Source organism: Notamacropus eugenii, chromosome 6 (genome assembly GCF_028372415.1).
Source record: "Notamacropus eugenii isolate mMacEug1 chromosome 6, mMacEug1.pri_v2, whole genome shotgun sequence".
Classification (NCBI taxonomy): domain Eukaryota; kingdom Metazoa; phylum Chordata; class Mammalia; order Diprotodontia; family Macropodidae; genus Notamacropus; species Notamacropus eugenii.
This window is the reverse complement of record NC_092877.1, coordinates 101391294-101406284: the sequence shown is the minus strand read 5'-3', so window position 1 is coordinate 101406284 and position 14991 is coordinate 101391294. Positions and strand designations below refer to the sequence as shown.

The 14991-nt window shown below is 35.9% G+C and overlaps 1 protein-coding gene across 1 annotated transcript in view; it reads right to left on the bottom strand.

The window, feature by feature from the left end:
- Positions 1 to 3897, bottom strand: part of GABRB1 (gamma-aminobutyric acid type A receptor subunit beta1) — a 440089-nt gene extending 436192 nt beyond the window's left edge. The window contains exons 1-3 of the mRNA XM_072620697.1: positions 3734 to 3897; positions 3412 to 3503; positions 2918 to 2985 (exon numbers count right to left, since the gene is read on the bottom strand). Coding sequence (XP_072476798.1) covers positions 2918 to 2985; positions 3412 to 3503; positions 3734 to 3813 — 240 coding nt within the window. The 5' untranslated portion in view covers positions 3814 to 3897. The remainder of the gene's footprint in view (positions 1 to 2917; positions 2986 to 3411; positions 3504 to 3733) is intronic.
- Positions 3898 to 14991: the final 11094 nt, after the last annotated feature.

Here is a 14991-nt window from a genome sequence, read left to right as displayed (position 1 = left end):
ATGCCAGGCAGGAATATAAAACAGTCTCTGTTATCAAACATTGCACATTCTATTGGGGGAACAAAAAGTATGTTGAGAAAAAATTATATAAGGAGAGAAACTGGACCTATGATTTCAATGATGTATGAAACTCCCGGATGAAGAACTTCCTCTACTAAGGCAGATCAGGACCTTCTCTGCTAGGTATAGTCTTAGAGAGTTATATGAGTCACTGAGAAGAGGTTCAGTGAACTGCCCAGTGTCATTCAGCCAACATGTACCAGAGACACAAACTCAAGGTGTTTTTGACTCTAAGCCCAGTTTTCTATCCACTACATCTTTGCTATTTTAGCATGCATGCATATATGTATATATGTGTATATATGTATATACATGTGTGCATATATGTGTATACACATAAAAATATACACTTTACATAGGAAGTGCCTGATCTTTAACTTGAGTTTTGAAAGAGGAAAGAGACTCTAAGATGGTGAGGAGCATTTTGTGTAAGGAAAAGTCTGTCAGTTATCCTACTAGATATCATGTTTATCTAGAACTTTTGATTCTGAAACTTCCTCTTGTTGCCTTTGACCTCACGCAACACTTGTATTTCTAATTATCAATTCATTTTTATAGGAAGTAAAGGATGAGGCAAGAGGTGAAACTCAAACCAGTCTGTTAACAACTCTGTCTGAATCAACCTTACATAGAACCATGAGACAGATATGTATCTTTGAAATCATGAGATCCACGCCCCTCATTTTACAGATGAGGAAACCGAGACATACAAGGTCACATCACCAATAACCAGCAAAACCAAAACTGGACCCCAGCATTACCATTGCAGTGCTTTTTCCAGTAAGCCACTAATAAGAAACGATGCAAATGAAAGAAAAATGAAATAAATATATGAGGTTTTTATATTGTCTGATGTTTTCATTTCATTTCTGTAAAATGTCTGTGTCCCTAGTATCCAAGCTGTCTATAATGATACTTACATATGAGTAAATTTAACTCTTTTTTACTGAGTCATTTTCAAAAATTCAAATAACTAATTTGACTACTTTGTCAAACTGACTATCAGAAAAAGAAATTTGAAATAGAAGTGTGCCTCTGTGAATGTGTACATGAAATTTTGGAGATAGCCATCAGAGAATTTGCTTACAGAAACCTGTAGAATATGGTACATGGCTGCTTTTCATACTGGAAGGGTCAAATGATACTTCTCCCCACTTTGACTTTATAAACATTTTATAAATAACCCAGAGTTGAAGTTATTTATATGATGCCAAAACCAGGCATTTGAAAGTTACATTTTTTTTCAGTGAACTGGTTATATTATTTACATGAAACTAAACAACTGATTTCATTTAAACCCAAATGAGCAGTTTATTAGCAGTAGATAGATTGCATCTGTAAAGAAGAAACCTCTCTTCAGCGTATCTCTCAATTGTTTTTCATTGCTTAATTAACATAAGCTACAAAAACACAAACACAACATTTTTTTTTTCCAAAATGTCTTGCCCAGGCATAAAGCAGATCTGATCATGAGATGACCTCCCATTAATAACAGGCATGACCGTTTGTAACCAAAACACCACGTATAAATCAATATTTAAATATTGTTTAAAGTTTTTTTTTTCTTTTTTGGTGTACGGACCCTCTAATAACAATAAAAATAACGAATAGTTTAATGGTCATAGTATTTTCTAGAATCATGTTGAAACAAATTAATGAACACTTTTTATTATATTAATACTCAACAAAAGGAAAAACATATTAGTAAGCTTAAAGAAGATGTAAATGAAGAAAAAGGAAATTTGCCTTCATATTTACAATGTAGAAATCGACAAGTAGTTACTCATCTCTCCCAGTTCGTGTTTATTTTTGCTTTAACTAGGTACTCTATTTGGCACAAAGATTTGTTTCAACTTCAAACCTGGCAATTTGCCTATTTGCAGCTTTCATTGGTTTGTCCCTGGAAAAGCAACAGGCTTTTTCTGTCTTGTAAGAAGCAACAGTTAGGCAATTTAGCCATGGAAAAGTCCCATGCCTGCTGCTGGTTACAGGCAGCAGTGAAAGTAAAAACAGTGTTTTCAGTCCAATTTTTAACACCTCCAGGAAAACCAAAGGAGGACTGACCTTTCTGAAATAAAGAGAACATGCTGTTCTAATAAAACAATCTTCTCTTTAGTCATCAGCTTTCTGCTGAATGCACAGGCTTTAGAAGCAAATGAAAACATTGACCATAGCCATCACGTTCCTGTTTAAACCTAAACCAAGGCTATTCTGTGGTGATACTGTGTTCATCTGCCATCACTAGGGAACCATTCAAGGCTACCAAGACTTAGACTTAAAAACCTCTGGAAGCCTGCTTTTCAAAGAACTAGCTAAATTTAGTCTCTAGCTTAGATACTACGGGGTGGGGAGGAAGGCATGGAGATTAAAAAAAAAAAAAAAGGCAACTTCACAGTAATCTTATCCAGAAACTCAAAAGAGAAATAGTTCCATCCACTAGTGTCTTCCCTATAGCCTATGACCAGAGGTTGGAGTATTCAGGGGAGTTGTAGATAGACCTCTGTCCAAGGTGCTTAAAAATGCAGGGGAAATCTAGCAGGCTGCAGATGGCGCCCTTCTTTATGGAAAGGGTAAAGGAAACAGAGGTAAAGTTACACTTAGACTCCGCCCAAACACGATCCAACTGAGCAACTATCAACAGCCCTTCTCTGGTAAAGAACACCTTTAATCTGGAAAACCGCAGCAGACTGTCTCTAAAATACAAAGCAAGGTGGGGGATGGGAGGTAGAAGGGGGAATCTTGTGTCTAAAAGAAAACATATGGAAACCACTGAAATGCGATTAAGGGACCAAGACTGTGTCGGTTTCAGCTCTGCATATGATTCTTGCCGATTTTAAAATTCACAAAGTGTACTCACCATGTTGACTTCAGAAACCATATCTATGCTGGCGACATCTATCCTCATCCCCACATCAACAGGAGGGCCTAAAAGGGGATAATGAGTTTTTGTTATGTAGTTAATCTTGTCCCATATGTATGTGTCTGAAGAGGAGAAGGAAAGAAACGGTGTGGGGGGAAGGGAAAGAAAGGGTTGGTTTTATTCTAGTAGGTTACATTTTAACATTTTTAAGGCTTCCGCCCTTGCCCCCCTTCTGTGTAGAAAATAGCTCGGTGTACACGTGTGCGGCATTAAGCATGCAGACTATGTGTGTGTTTAGTGTGTTGGGTGGTTGTATTCATTTACCTGAGCTTATGGGTACCGGGATATACGGGTATGTTCCTGTGTGTATCCATAGAGCATGCTAGATAGTGCACACTCATGAAAATGATTTGCATTTTAACTGACGTTTACCTTGGCAAAAACAGAAGAAATACAGTTGTGTTACAGGTTGAAAAAATATGAAGAATTACCTCCAAAGTCTGGCCTCAAGCGAATGTCATATCCTTTAAGCAATCTATCCACTGTCTCTTTCACGTATGACATGTTGCTGGGTTCATTAGCGCTGAAGGGAAGAAGTACGGATTGTATTTAGAAACACTGAAACTGCAATCTGACAGAAAGATAGATCCGCATACCTAACCCCGTATCATAAGATTTTAAAATCCAGATAGGCATTTATTCTTTTTTCAAACACCAGAAACACACACACACACACACACACACACACACACACACACACACACACACACACACACACACACACACACACACACCCAACAACAAGCAGCTCACCTTTGTGCACAACAGACCATAGCTATCATCATAGGGAAAGACAGAATCCCCAGGCACTCCCGATTTTGAACTGTCCACATTCCTAACTCTGATTAAAGAATTCTCTTTTCTGTGAAGATTCAGGGAATGCAACTTAGTCCAAGGCACAGCAATAATTCCGGAAAGGATTTGCGCATGCGCCCCGAGGTTGCTCACTCTCAAGACACCTTGTGTCTTACAAACAATATTCTTTTCGAAACACTCAACAGCTTTCAGACCCTTCGAAGTTCTTGGTGGATGCTCTGCTTCCTTTAGGAGACTGCAAAGGACCTGCTGTTCTTGTACACAAGGTCATACGTGGACATTCACAGGTAGTTTGGTGCACAGACGACTGTGATATTTTTTCCGGTTTCTTGCCCCACTCTGATTTACTCAGCTCACCGCCCGGATCAGAGTCAGCCAGTGATTGGCATCTGTCGTAGGCAGCCGCTGAGGTCCTGGGAGTTGAAGCTTGCCCGTTGTAGGGTGTGCCAGTGACCAGTCTGGACCATTCCAAGCATGAACTTATTCTCCCTGATCATTTCTCGGGGGAGGCGTCCTAGGAAGCCTCAGTTGTCCCCTACCCAGCTCTGCTGGGGAGGGAGCCAAACCAGCGTCAGCAATAGGGCTAGCTCACTCTTCCCTTACCTCCCTGCCTAACCCACCTCCTTCCTCTCGGACCCACAGCTTTGTGACTGGAACTAAAATAAATCACACACATACACGTGTGTGTATACTCATATACATATACGTGTGTGCATATACGTGTGTGTGATTTTAAAGCTGGACTGAGAATGGAAGTGGGGGAAGCAGCAGAGGTAGTTGAAACTGTGTTGACCAACGGGATTAAGGGGACTTCTTATAGACACAGGGGAATCTGACTCCAAAACAGACCAGATACTCATATAAGTTTTCCATATAGAATCACAGAATCTCAGAGTTAGAAGGGACCTCAGAGACCATCTCCATTTGCCTATTTCTGCCTTTCCTTCCTTCATTCTTACCCTCATTCTCTTCCTTTCCTGTCTTTGCCTTCCTATCTCCCTTTCTCTTTCCATCCCTTCTTGTTCCCTTTCTCCTGCTCTCCACCCTCCTCCCCCATCCCCCCACTACACTGTAGGAACTGAAGAAGGGTGGAGCAGAGACACAGGACAAACACTGCTGAATCTGTGTCCTTTTTTAGTTGATAAAATTCTTTACTTATACTCTGCAAAGTAGAAATGCTAGCTTGTGGAAAACTGAGTAGTGATGACAACAGGTTTTTTATATATGAGTGTAAAACCACATCCTCCAAGACTGAGAATACCTGGAGGGTTTAGGAGCATTGGTTCCACCCGTTCACTTCCTATCCTCTTCCCTGTGGAAGATATGAAGCATCAGTCTTAAAGTGGAGAAACTAGAGGCCAAATGAGATCTCTGGGTCAGCCTCTGCTCTCATCACTATAAGATGTTGCTTTAGGAATTGGTCAACATTCATCATGGGATGGCTGAAAGTACTTAAGGATGTACAGGGACATCTTCACTGTCATAGGACTGAATGGTTTTGTTTGTCATATATATTGTCTGTAAAAGAGGGAATATTAATATATGCAGAAGGCATTCAAGGTGCATTTTAGATGACTGGTTCCAAGATGGCAGTCAGATATGATGAAAAGAACACTGACTCTATAATTAGGGGACTACCTCTGATGCTTATTACTTATGTCACCTTAGAGTAGACCTAAGTTTTCTTATTAGTAAAATGAAGGGGGCAGATCAAAGGGTGGCTGAAGTGATTTCTGTTGTTATGTTTACATTCCTGTAAGTTTCATAGGAAGCATTTATTTGGTGCTTTAAGGTTGCAAAGCACTTTACATATGGTAACTCGTTTGAGCTTCATGACAATCTCATAAGGCATGTTCTACAGACAGAATTATTCTCAATTTACAGATAAGAAGAACAAGGTTCAGAGAGGTTAAGGAACTTTCCCATAGTCACACAGCAAACTTAAGCCATATGAGGGAGAATTCAAGCCCAAATCTTCACCTGCAAGATAACTTATCAATTCATAGCCATAGTGTTTTGCTTGAGAGAGTAGTTTGCAATAAATGAATAGGACCAATGTAGGCAGAGGTAAAGACAAAAGAAAACTAGGTGATAGAACAAAATCAAATGGATGACAAGTAGTTGTATGGTTATAATTATTAATCATATATGATCAACAGACAGGCTTACTATGTTTAAATGACAGAAACTTCTATTAGTAATGAATAAATTGAGTAGTCTCCTACCATTAATCATGTATAGAAAAAAAACATAATGTTTTAAGTAGGATCCATAGTGCAAAGAGGTGTACTGCATCAAGAGAACCACTGACGCAAGATTGGCAATAATATGATATAGTTTGAAGGGCCTTGGTTGATCTCTTGGACCTCATTTTTTTCTTTACCACCAACTTTAACCTTCAGAGCTTCATCTCTTTTCATGTAATGCTTTGATTACAATTAAGATAAAAAGCAACATTTTAAACTGTCACAGTGACCACTGCTCCCTGGATTGTACAGTTTACTCTTCTGGTCATTAAATCTTTTGGAGCCTTTATTTTCATGTAAAAGGTGAAAGGTAGGACAAAAATAGTAGAAATGCTGGATCAGGAATAAGAAAGATCTAGAATTTAATCCTATCTTGGATGCTTAGTAGCTCTGTGATCATGGTCAAATTACTTAATGTCTCTGAGTCCCAATTTTCCCATTGATAAAATGGGGATAGTAATAACTTCTACCTTATCAGTATGTTGTGGTCACATGAAGTAATATATTTAAAAAGCACATTGTATACCCTGAAGTGCCACAGAAATGTGAGTTATTATAAAGGAGAAGGTTAAACTTACAAGTTGCTAGGATTGCTTCCAGTTCTGTCATCCTAGGATTATATGATGGATAACTTGAGATATGATATGAGGGAATAGAAGTCTGGACAAGACATTAAGAAAATGGTTAACATACTGAAATTGATTGTATTAAAACAAAAATGCATCAAACCACATAATTATATCAGTACAGATAAAAAAAAATCTTTGGTGAACTATAATATGACAGTCATTTTTGCCAAAAACACTAGAAAAAATAAACATAGAAGGGACATTTTTAATGGAATGCAAAGTATATGTCTAAATCCAAAAGCTGGCCATTATTTGAAATTGAAAAGACTAGAAGGTTTTTTAAAATACAGTAGTAAAAGAAGGATATCTTCTCTTGCCATAATTATTTGGCACATTTCTGGAAATGCTACTGAATACAAGACAAGAAAAAGAAATTAAACACATAAACATAGGAGTAGAGGAGACACTGATTGAAATGGATGATTCAGTTAGTTAATTACCTTATGTTTTACTTAGAAAACCTAAGAGAATTAGCAAAGACATTTTTGAGACAATAGCTTTAATCAAGGAGCAGGATACCAAAAAAAAAAAAAAAGGCAAAAAATCAAAAAATAACATTTCTATATATCAAAAGCAAAATCTGGAAGGAATGATAGAGCAATTCCATTTAAAATAACTACCAAATATCTGTGAGTCTATTTACTCAGGCAAATTCAAAATTTAGTTATAAAAATGAAACACTTTGAATAAGAAAAATAAGTCAATGAATATTTATTGCTGATAGTTGTACCATGCCAATATGATAAAATCATATTATCTAAATTCATTTATAGATTCATTCCTATGCCAATCAAGAGTATGCTTTATAGAGCTAGAAAAAATACTAACAGAACTCATTTAACATGTAAGATCTTGAGGGAAAAAACTGAGAAGTTAGGACCTCAAGTAATGCTATAAAATAGTAAACATCAAAACATTTTTGGTACTGAGAGAAATAATAGGAAATTGTATCAATATAACAGATTAAAGATTGGGGGATATCTTCACATTAATTAGCTTGTTAAGGATCTGATAGCAAACATATACAGAAAATTGACAGAAATGCTTAAGACCAAGGACCATTCCTCAATAACTATATGGTCAAAGGCTGTGAACAAACAGTTTTCAAAAGGATAACTATAAACTGTTAGCAACTACATCACAAGAGTGCTTAAAATCACTAATAAAACCTGGAAAGGGCAATGAGAGACAAAGAGTATTCAGATTCTCCCACCAGGACCAGTAAATTAGTGAGTATGAGAGAAAGAGAATTGAATATCAGAAATGATGGCAAGGAGAAATAATGACATCAGGACAGAGTCAGGTTTCAATGAGTTCACTGTTAAGTGGAGATGATGTCTATATAGTAGAGCAATTATGCACAGTCCCTTTATTTTAATACTTGTAAAATATAAGTATATGTATATATACATATACACATATTTAAAAGTTAATTTTCCAAAGTAGTTTTATTGTATTGAGAGGCAATAATGTGTGCTAACTTACTCTTACTTGTGCTCTATTTCAAATCTAGGATCTACCACTTACTACCTGTATGACCACGGGCAAGTCACTTAATCTGTCTGGACCTCAGCTTCCTCATTTGTGAAGTGAGAAGATTAAATCTGCTTATCTCAAAGGTCTCTTAGAGTTCTAAATCTATGATCCCATGATATTCATTTCATTTCATTTCATTTCATTTCATTTCATTTCATTTCATTTCACTTCATTTCTTTTCTTTTCTTTTCTTGTCTTCTTTGTTCTTTTTTTCCTTCTTTCTTTTCTGGTAGAATAGTACAGTGGAAAGTATGCTTGAATATGCAGTCAAGTCACAAGACCTGAGCTCAAATTCACCCCTTATTCCTACAGGTGACCTTTTACAAATATATCTAGACCTCTCATGAAACTCATCATTTATAGTACTCATTTGATATTAGCCTATATTATTTGTATATTTAAAAATGTATATGTGAGTATATAAATATAGATGTATAATGTATATGCACACACATATATAAGCTTACATCTCTACAGAGATATGTACACATATCTTATATACTCATAGTATATATAGATAGATATAGATATATGTAGATAGATATCTATATCTATATTTATATCCCTACATATCATTTAACCTCTCTGGACCTTAGTTTCCTCACTTGTAAAATGAGGGGATTGAAATGAAAACATGAAAGATCCTTTTCCATTTTAAATGTGTGTGTGTATACACACACATACACAAATTATATATATATATGTACATATATATATGCAAATAAATATAGACCTATCCCGTATATATCTATACATCTCTCTCTCTCTCTCTCTCTCTCTCTCTCTCTCTCTCTCTCTCTCTATATATATATATATATATATATATATATATATATATATATATATATATATATATATATATGTCCTGTATTTCCAAGGTATCTGAAGTTGAGGTCATATACCGAGCTGTATTCCTCTGTGGATCTCTATCCCTAGCACAGAGCCTAGATCACAGGAAATGCACAAATCATGCTTGTTTATAATCACAACTGTAATATTAAGACTCTGTTCTGAACTCAGCCAAGGTCTAGCCTAAATATGATGGTTAGAATTAGACTCTAGATTCTTCAGTAAACTAACCTTTGTTATTTCTGAGTTCATCTTGTAAGGCAACTATACAGAACTGTTGCTGTGAGTTAATCCAATGATACAGGAATGACTCTAGTGGAAAACACACTCAGGGAAGGTTTTTAATTGATATCATAATTATGAAAAGCAGAACTCACTTCCACTGAATTGTCAAGATTGTAAAGTATAGCATTTTCATGATATTCAACCCAAGAATTTTATGTCTTCTGTATTAGTAACTTTTGGGTAAGTTTACAATGTACTCCATTTCAGAACATGGCATTCTATTTCTTTCCTCTGTCTCCAAGTACATCCTGTTCTGAGACAGGGGAATAGCTAGAGAAAACTGATTGTCCAGGGAAATGCAGAAGCACCACTACTTAAGACGGCCTGCCTAATGCCATTCTAATATTTTTAACTCATGTATGGATAGTCATTGATCCTCATACTGCCTCCTACTTTCTATCTTTTCATGTACCTTTTGTGTTCCCATGCTTTTTCCTAGCCTTGGGAGTATAAAAATCTGTAATGGATTTGGCAGGGAAGCCATGTTTTTCTTCTGTAATTTTCAGCCAAAATAGTTTGTTCTGGAAGGCATACTAGACCTTCTAAGAAAACTGGATTAGCTTATATTTTTGTAGGACATGGCCATTTTATCAGAGATAAGAGCAGATAAAAGTAAATTTGGGTTCTAGGTAAGTTTTCATATATGAAAATTACATTTCCCTTTATGCTATTATCCACATTATTATAAGTACCCATTATGCACAAAGCACTGTGATAGGTATCAGAGATACAAGAATAAAAATATAGCAGACCATGTCCTCAAGAAGCTTGCAACATAGTAAGAAAGAGGAGGCAATTTGTACATACATGATATATATTTGCACACACATATATAATATATACACACATATACAATTGTGTGAGTAATATATGCAAAGATACAAAATGGAAACAAGACAATTTTGGGGAGAAGACACTAGCAACTTCAGGCATCAGGTAAAACTCCATTGAGAAAGTAGCTCTTAAGCCAAACCTTAAAGGATTTTTGAGATTCTAAGAGGTGAAAGTGAGGATGGAAGGCATTCCAGATATAAGTGGCAGGCTATGCAAATGAACAGAGATAAGAGATGGAACATTATGTATAAAAATGGTAAAAATGTCAGTTTAACCACCATAATATATGTTTTAAGAGGAGTAATGTGAATTATGGTAAGAAAAGTGGTAAGAGGAAAGTTTGGTGAAGAATTTTGAATGCCAGATATAAGTAGAAGTGGGTAGATAACTTTCATACATGTGTGTACATGTGTGTGTGTATGATTGTGGCATTTTCGTATAAAGTATTTTAAAGTTGGGGAGAGATTTCAGGCAGGGAGATCAGTTAGGAGACTTTTGTAGTAATCCAGGTGAGAGACAATAAAACCCTGAAGTAGGGGGTATGACATGTGAATATATAAAAGGAGGAAGATCTTAGAGATGTTGTGAAATTAGAAGTGACAATATTTGATAACTGATGGGATTGTGGGATAAATGAGTTTAAGGAAAACACTGAAGCTGTGAGCCTAGATGACTAGAAAGGTTGTAGTATCCTCAAAAAAACATAGGGGAGACTTCTGGGGTGTGTGTGTGTGTGTGTGTGTGTGTGTGTGTGTGTGTGTGTGTGTGTGTGTGAAAATATGATGGCAAAGTAGAGGAAGCACTCAGCCAAGCTCTACCAATATTCCCATATAAACAACTTGAAAATAATGCCTCAAATTGAATCTGGAGTACCAGCTCAAAATAATTTAGGAGGCCTGAAGGAGGGATCTGTTACATGGGCGTGAGGGTTGGCTCTAAGCCCATGTGAATGCAATACTAGTGGTGAACTTAGTCATAGTGACAGGAACAGCAATAGCTAGCTGAGCTCTTACACCAGTGATGGTAAGGGGATCTGGAGAATGGTCAGAAAGAGATGAAAGGAAATCCCTGTGCTAGTGTGGGATGTAAGACCAGATGCTGTTTGGCAACTCCATTGCTTTTGTCTACCTATAAGTCACAGTTCAAGGGCAAAAAGGAGTACTTTTTTTTTTTTTTAACATTTTCACCTTAGTCATGTTGCACAGAAGAATTAAAATGAATGGAAGAAACCATGGAAATAAGATAAAACATAACACAAGAGAAAATGGTCTGTTTCATTTTGTGATCCAGTTCCATAGTTCTTTCTCTGGATGTAGAAGGCATTTTGCCTCAAGTTGATTGGGAACTTTTTTAGGTCCTTGCATTGCTGTGAAAGGCTAAGTCTAACAGAAAAATTTCTCGCACACTGTGGTGGTTGCTGTGTACAAAGTTCTCCTGGTTCTGCTCCTTTCACTCAGCATAGGTCATATACGTTCTTCTAGATCTCTCTGAAGTCTTCCTGTTCATCCTTTTTTATAGCATCATAGCATTCCATTACATTCATGTGCCACAACTTGTTAAGCCATTCCCCAATTGATGGGCATTCCCTTGATTTCCAATTTTTGGCCACCACAAAGAGAGCTGCTATAAATGTTTTTGTACATGTGGGACATTAGTGTTTCAACTCTCCCACATCTTCTCCAACATTTATCATCTTCCTGTTTTGTCATGTTAGCCAATCTTATAGTTGTGATGTGGTACCTCAGGTTGTTTTGATTTGCATCTATCTAATCAATAATAATTTAGAGCATTTTTCATATGATTATAGATAGCTTTAATTTCTTCCTTTGAAAAATGTCTGTTCATATCCTTTGACCATTTATCAATTGAGGAGTGGCTTGTATTCTTGTACATTTGACTCAGTTCTGTATATATTTTAGAAATGAGACCTTCATCACAGGCACTAGTTGCAAAAATTCTTTCCCAGTTTTCTGCTTCCCTCCTAATCTTGATTGTGTTGCATTTGTTTGTGCCAAAACTTTTCAATATAATGTAATTAAAATTATGTATTTTGTACTTCATAATATTTTCCATCTCTTGTTTAGTCAAAAATTTTCCTATTCTCCATAAATCTGACAAATACAGTATTTCTTGCTCCCCTAATTTGTTTATAGTATCAGTCTTTATACCTAGATTATGTATCCATTTAGACTTTATTTTTGTGTACAGTGTCAGGAAGTGGTCTATTCCCAGTTTCTGCCACACTGTTATCCAGTTTTCCCAGCAATTTTTCTCAGACAGTGAGTTCTTGTACCAGAAGCTGGGTTCCTTGGGTTTACCAAACAGTAGATTGCTATATTCATTGACTACTGTGTCTTGAGTACCTAATCTATTCCACTGGTCTACCCTTCTATTTTTTAACCAGTACCAAGGGGTTGTGATGATTGCTACTTTATAATGCAATTTGAGATCTGGTAGGGCTAGTCCACCTTCCCTAGCATTTCTTTTCATTAGTTTCCTTGATATTCTGGACCTTTTGCTATTCCAGATGAATTCTGATGTTATTCTTTCTAGCTCTAGAAAATAATTATCTGGTTGTTTGGTTGGTATGATACTGAATAGGTAAATTAATTTAGATAGGATTATCATTTTTATTATATTACCTTGGCCTACCTATGAGCAGTTTATGTTTTTCCACTTACTTAGATCTGACTTTATTTGTGTGAAAAGTGTTTTATAATTGGCTTCATATAGTCCCTGGGTTTGTTTTGGCAGGTAGACTCCCAGGTATTTTATAGTGTTTACCCTGGCTTTAAATGGGATTTCTCTTTCTATCTCTTGCTTTTGGACTTTGTTAGTAATATATAGAAATTCAGATGATTTATGTGGGTTTATTTTGTAACCTGCAACTTTACCAAGATTGTTTATAATTTCAAGTAGTTTTTTATTTGATTCTCTGGGATTCTCTAAGTATATCATTACATCATATGTAAAGAGTGATAACTTCATTTCTTCTTTGCCTATTCTTATTCCTTCAATTTCTTTTTCTTCTCTTATTGCTAAAAGGAAGGAGTACTTTTAGTCAGGGGCCCTGAAGAGTACTATTAATGGCAATCCCAAGAGATCCCTTCCTGGGCAAGAACACGAACACAAACCATACCTCTCCCCAGTTCACAGAATACCTAGGAAGCATTAGCCTTCCAACCCCCCAGAACTAACTTTGCAAACAGCGTGAAAAAAGTCTGAAGCTTTGGTCAGTGCCCTTCACCCCAACTTCCACAATGGGAGTAGAACTCACCTTTAACAAAAAATTCAAAGTGAAGAAAGAAGCTGGAAATATGAACAAATAACAAAATGTGAAGTTAGTTGAGTATTAGGAAAGCACAGGGAAAACCATTAGGAAAATCATAAACAAAACAGCAAAAATCATATGATTATATCAATAAGTTCAGAAAAATTTTAGATTCCAACATCCATTTTTATTTAGAACACTAAAAAGAATGGAAATCAATGTTGTCTTTCTTAAATCTGTAAGTAGTATCTATCTACAATAACAAGAATTAATTCTAGTGTGGATACACTTGAAGCCTTCTCAGTAAGATCAGCAGTGAAGTAAAGGATGCCTATTGTCAGCACTATTATTCAATATTGTATTAGAAATGGCAGCTACAGCAATAATATAAGAAAAAGAAAGTGAGGGATGAAAACAGGCCATGAGGAAATTAAATTACCCCTCTGCAGATAATGATACTATGCTTAGAGAACCCTGAAGAATTAAGTGAAAAACTATTTGAAACAATTAGCAACCCTAGCAAAGTTGCAGGATATAAAATAAATCATCAGTATTTCTACATACCACTAACACAACCCATCAAGAAGAGATAGAAATAGAAATAGAAAATAACTGAAGACAATACGAAATATTTGGGAGTGTACCTGCCAAGACAAACCCAGTGAATACATGAACAAAATTGCAAAATACTCTTTACACAAATAAAGATAGATGTAAACGACTGGAGAAATGTTAATTGTTTATGGGTAGGCCAAGCTAATATAATAAACATAACAATTATACCTAAGTTTATTTACTTATTCAGTACTCTATCAACCAAACTACCAAAGAAGTACTTTGTAGAGCTAGAATAAGTAACAAAATTCTTGTGAAAGAAGAAAAAATAAAAAAATATTAAGAGAATCAATGAAAATAAATATAAAGGAAGGTGGCCTAGCAACACCAGATTTCAAACTATGTTACAAAGTAATAATCATCAAAACAATCTGGTACTGCCTAAGAAATAGAGTGGTGGATCAGTGGAATACATGAGGTATACAACACGCCATAGTAAATGATTACTGTAATCTAGTGTTTGATAAACACAAAGATTCAAGCTTTGTGGGGTAGGAACCCACTATTTGACTAAAATTGCTGGGAAAACTGAAAAGGAATTAGGAAGATATTAGGCAGATCAACATCTCACACCATATCCCAAGACAAAGTCAAAATGGAAAATGATTTAGACATAAAGGTTATATCATAAGTAAATTAGGGGAGCATGGGAAAATGTACCTGTAAGATTTCTGGATAAGGGAAGAGTTTATGACCAAACAGATAGAGAGGATTGTGGGAAATAAAATGGATAATTTTAATTACATGAAATTTAAAAGTTTTCACATAAACAAAACCAATGCAGGCAACATTCAAAGGAAAGCAGGAAACTAGGGAAAAATTTTGAAGCAAATTTCTCTGACAAAGACTTCATTTCTCAAACATGTAGGGTGTTAAGCCTTTATAAAATAAGTTATCCTCTAGTTGATAAATGATCAAAAAATATGACCA